This window comes from Limulus polyphemus, unplaced genomic scaffold (genome assembly GCF_000517525.1).
Source record: "Limulus polyphemus unplaced genomic scaffold, Limulus_polyphemus-2.1.2 Scaffold5032, whole genome shotgun sequence".
In the NCBI taxonomy this organism is placed as follows: domain Eukaryota; kingdom Metazoa; phylum Arthropoda; class Merostomata; order Xiphosura; family Limulidae; genus Limulus; species Limulus polyphemus.
In genome coordinates this window covers 51,955-57,519 of record NW_013670642.1, presented here as the reverse complement: position 1 = coordinate 57,519, position 5,565 = coordinate 51,955, and the positions used below count along the sequence as shown (strand labels likewise).

Here is a 5,565-nt window from a genome sequence, read left to right as displayed (position 1 = left end):
ACAGATCTCTCACAACTTTTTGATTCTGTAGTGGATTACATTAAACCGGGGTGAGCTCCTGGTGGGGATTTGGATTAAACTAGGGATAGGACACAGATCTCTCACAACTTTTTGATTCTGTAGTGGATTACATTAAACCGGGGTGAGCTCCTGGTGGGGATTTGGATTAAACTAGGGATAGGACACAGATCTCTCACAACTTTTTGATTCTATAGTGGATTACATTAAACGAGGGTGAGCACCTGGTGGGGATTTGGATTAAACTAGGGATAGGACACAGATCTCTCACAACTTTTTGATTCTATAGTGGATTACATTAAACGAGGGTGGGGATTAAGACTAAATTGAAGGTAGAAAACTAACCTTACACAATTTGCTCATATTTTGTTAATTATATTGACTAGGTAATAGAAAGAAATAAACTATACAGTAATTTACCTCTAATTAACAATCAGTTAGTTTTTATTTTACTTTTATAAGGATTTCTTGTAGATGGCAGCAGGTTAGCAGCTGAAACGTATATGGAGTCGAGGTTATACATCAGGTATAACGTGGTTAACGTGTTACTATACACTTATTTATTTTCACTCACGTACAGCAAATAGAAGTCCATGCGCGTTTAGAATGTGCAAGTTTTAGCAACTTAATATTTAGGTTATCCAGTGACTGAACTCTTTCACGTTAAGTTTTCTGCAGTTTGGTTATAATTTCGTACATATCTGTCATAAGGAAATAAATGACTAATTATTTAAATATACCACCATTAGCCATAGGTGACCTATCATGAACCAGTAACGTAGCATATAAAGTAATTAGTGATTATTATCATGAACCAGTAACGTAGCATATAAAGTAATTAGTGATTATTATCATGAACCCGTAACGTAGCATATAAACTAATTAGTGATTATTATCATGAACCCGTATCGTAGCATATAAAGTAATTAGTGATTATTATCATGAACCCGTATCGTAGCATATAAAGTAATTAGTGATTATTATCATGAACCCGTATCGTAGCATATAAAGTAATTAGTTATTATTATCATGAACCCGTAACGTAGCATATAAAGTAATTAGTGATTATTATGCAAGGATAATAATAAACTTATTAGTAAATAGGCTTAGGTGATCTTATCGTCTGCTATAACCATGATAACGAATAATGTCCGATTTCCGCAAGAGAATAAACGTACTGTACCTAGTTCATAAATCGAGGTTGTCTGTCCTCCAGTGGGTCAATGCTAAAATTTGGGGTTCTGTTCCCCGTAGTGGATAGAACGCTAAAACATACAACAGTCACTGTACAGGTTTTCCTGTCACAAGTCACAGTAAAAAAACTGACAAAAAAAAACACTTTTGTTAAAATAATTGCATTTCTATGTAAATTATACAGCAGAAATTAATGGGGTTAATTGAAATATGGATGTCATTTTTCCATAAATAATAGGACCCTAGCATGGCCAGGTGTTCAGGGCGCTCCACTCGCAATCTGAGGGCCGTGGGTTCGAATCCCCGTCCCACCAAATATGCTCGCCCTTTCAGCCGTAGGGTTGTTATAATGTGACGGTCCATCCTACTATTCGTTGGTAAAAGAGTAGCCCAAGATTTGGGGGTAGATAACGATGACTAGCTGCCTTCCCTCTAGTCTCACACTGCTAAATTAGGGACGGCTAGCGCCGATAGCCCTTTGCGCAAAATTCAATGCTCTTTATAAACGCGACATTCAATCGTGTTCTCACGTGACGAGTGCTGCTGGCTGGTTGGTCTTCTCGTTAGCAGTTCAAAATTAAAGACGGCTATGCCTTATCCTCAGGATCTTTAAGGTAGCCAGGTACACCAGGACGTGGTTTTCCTTATATGGTGTGTCAAGGTCGTCGCAAGAACGAGGTTTGTGCTTAATTTCAAACAAATAAACCTTCATAAATGCTGTTAAGGTTAAAAATATAATTACAATTAACAAATATTAACTTATATAAAAAAATGTATCTGACAAAAAAACAACAACTAGTCTAACAAAATGCTGTGTATTTCGTGATAATCATACGATGAATATGTTTGTTTGTAACTAATCACAAAGCTACACAATGGGCTATCTGTGCTCTGCCCACCACGGGTATCGAAACCCGGATTCTAGCGTTGTAAGTCCGCAGACATACCGCTGTGCCACTGGGGAGCAGATGAATATGTTCAAATATAATGGAATCATACAAGGAAGCCCTCCCGTGGTGGGCAGAGCACAGATAGCCCGTTGTGTAGCTTTGTGCTTAAACTGCAAACAAAACAATCATAGAAGGAAGCAATCGATGGAGAAGATCAGTTTTGCTGCAAGTGAAGATTTTGTTTAGAATATTTTCTTTGAAATTTCCAGAAAAAAAATTCAGTGTTTTATAACATTCGGTGAAGGTACTTATTCTTCATAAAAGTTGTAAAGACAGTAGTGTATGTTTTATCAGGTCTGTTACAAACGTCGCTGGAACTATACTTCACTGGCCAGGTCCCGGATGTTACTATTGTGCCTATTGCTATCTCCTATGATCGAACCCTCGAGGAAACCTTGTATGCTTATGAACTCCTGGGAATCCCGAAACCTAAAGAATCAACTTCAGTAAGTGATTTCTGACACCAGGTGTCTTGCTTTCTGGTTACGTAGATTGAAACGAGGAAATATGTATTTCAATTTTAATATAAAGGTGGAATAGTTTAATTATTATCCAGAATTACAAATATAGAACAGAAAAAGGTTACGCTGGGAATTCGACTCTTTGTTTTACAAAAGACTCCATTAACAAAATAAAATTTCAGCTGTAAAAATGCAAAGTGGGGGAAAAAAGGGACATTTCTTCTTACAAGGAAAAGTCCAAAAAATAGTAAGGTTGTATGTATGTATGTGATTTATAAGTACTATATATTTTTTGTTTTTTGCGTTGCTGGTGGTGCAATTTTTATCAAGTTTATCATACATGGGTGACGCTAAGATTGTTTTAAGGGAAGGGGGTCGTTTTAGAAATCAATAACACGTGTAGGCCTAAGTAAGCCGTGAGTCATTAGCAGTTCAGTTCATGATCCAATGTTTGATGTGAGATTGAACAAACACAATAGCGAAAGGAAGATGTCATGAATATATAAGTATAACGCCGCGTTCGACACTTTTGCAACACTAGATTTAATTTTACGTGACTATCAAATCACACTCGATTTGACAACTTTGTTTGCTCTTTGCGTGAATGTATTGTTACGACAATGGAAGTTACGCGACGCTGGGAGCATGCGCGCTGGAGTTTCTAGAAGGATCGTGACTTATCGGCAATCTCACGAATATCCCAGTATTTGCTAGACGCCATCTTTTTTTAGTATATAAGCCGGAGATAGATTGAAGAGAAATAATTGATTGAGTCAAGCGAACAGTAGGCACCGTAAGTAAAGTGTGTGAATCGCTGTGAATTATAGCGTGCGTTTATAAAAGTAGTTAAGTTGAAGTGACTAGGGAAATTCTGTGTATTGCAAAGTTGTGTCGAGAAAGAATAAACTAGTTTTAATGAAGAAAGTACTTGTATCGCTGAAGTTTCTCGGAAAGAATTTATACCTGAAATTAAGAAACAAGCAGATACGTAACAGTAAGTAAGTGCACTTAGACTAATGATAATAATATTAAACAGTGTCATATTGTTTACTCTCTATATTATAGAATGTTTTTTCATCAGACTAATAATAATATTACACATTGTCATATTGTTTACACTCATTATTATAGAATGTTTTTCATCAGACTAATAATAATATTAAGCATTTTGATATTGTTGACACTCATTATTATAGAATGTTTTTTCATCAGACTAATAATAATATTAAACATTGTCATAGTGTTGACACTCATTATTATAGAATGTTTTTTCATCAGATTAATAATAATATTAAACATTGTCATATTGTTTACACTCATTATTATAGAATGTTTTTCATCAGATTAATAATAATATTAAACATTGTCATATTGTTTACTCTCTATATTAAAGAATGTTTTTCATCAGACTAATAATAATATTAAACATTGTCATATTGTTTACTCTCTATATTATAGAATGTTTTTCATCAGACTAATAATAATATTAAACATTTTCATAGTGTTTACTCTATTTATTATAGAACGTTTTTTCTCCGTTATTTGATATTCTGAAACATGATACTCAGTGAATACTCTACTGCAAAGATTGTAAGTTTCTTGTTTTTCAATAATAGGTTTTCTAGTGATTTGTTAGACTTAAAACGTACCAAAGCGTTAAATAAGATCTCGCGTCCTAATTGTTAGACTAATTTGGTATGTGAAGTCCATTATTAGAATAATTCCAATCCGGATGGTAATTTCTATGGAAACCAAGACCCGATGTTCAAATCTGAATGATTTTATTAATTTTTACTACTATTATTATTTTTACGACCAAAATATTTACATGTTGATTTATTATTTTTTTACGACTAAATGTTTACATGTTGATTCATTATTTTTACGACTAAATTCTTACATGTTGATTCATTATTTTTTACGAATAAATTCTTACATGTTGATTCATTATTTTTTACGACTAAATTCTTACATGTTGATTCATTATTTTTACGACTAAATTCTTACATGTTGATTCATTATTTTTACGAATAAGTTCTTACATGTTGATTCATTATTTTTACGACTAAATTCTTACATGTTGATTCATTATTTTTACGACTAAATTCTTACATGTTGATTCATTATTTTTTACGACTAAATGCTTACATGTTGATTCATTATTTTTACGATTAAATGTTTACATGTTGATACATTATTTTTACGACTAAATGCTTAAATGTTGATTCATTATTTTTACGACTAAATGTTTACATGTTGATTCATGATTTTTTTACGACTAAATGTTTACATGTTGATTCCTTATTTTTTTACGACTAAATGTTTACATGTTGATTCCTTATTTTTTTTACGACTAAATGTTTACATGTTGATTCATGATTTTTTTTTACGACTAAATGTTTACATGTTGATTCAACGTTTCTCATTACAGGGCCTGATGAAAGCTCGTAGCTTGCTCAATGACAACTTCGGCTCTGTATATTTCAATATAATAGATCCAATGTCAGTCCAAGAATTCTGTGGGAATGCTGTTGACAGGAGTCTACACAGTCTTGAACCAAGGTTAGCATAATTAACAAACTGTTATATTGACATACGATTTTACAAAACTTGTTTAAACTACAAGTCAACTTATGAGCTGATTAATCCAAACAACACTTGAATGTGTTACAATACTAGAAATGAACGACCTTAAAACACAAACAGTAACTCTGACAGCATAAAGCTTTAAATTGTTTATTGTTTAAAACATTTGAAGCTTTGAACCGTCAGCTACTCTGTGTTTTAGTGGAACGCTTCTGAAGAGACTGTAAGACGAAACGTCGAGTGTCCAGTTAAATAAAAATAACAAATTTTGTGTTTTGAGGTCGTTTATTTCTTATACTAAAATGTCAAAAAAAATTAATTAACATTTATATATATATATATATATATATATATAT

At 33.0% G+C, this 5,565-nt stretch overlaps 1 protein-coding gene across 1 annotated transcript in view; it reads left to right on the top strand.

The window, feature by feature from the left end:
• LOC106472033 (dihydroxyacetone phosphate acyltransferase-like) overlaps positions 1-5,195 on the top strand; it is a 22,589-nt gene extending 17,394 nt beyond the window's left edge. The window contains exons 3-4 of the mRNA XM_013932662.2: positions 2,457-2,608; positions 5,055-5,195. Of these exons, the coding sequence (XP_013788116.2) occupies positions 2,457-2,608; positions 5,055-5,195 (293 nt within the window). The remainder of the gene's footprint in view (positions 1-2,456; positions 2,609-5,054) is intronic.
• Positions 5,196-5,565: the final 370 nt, after the last annotated feature.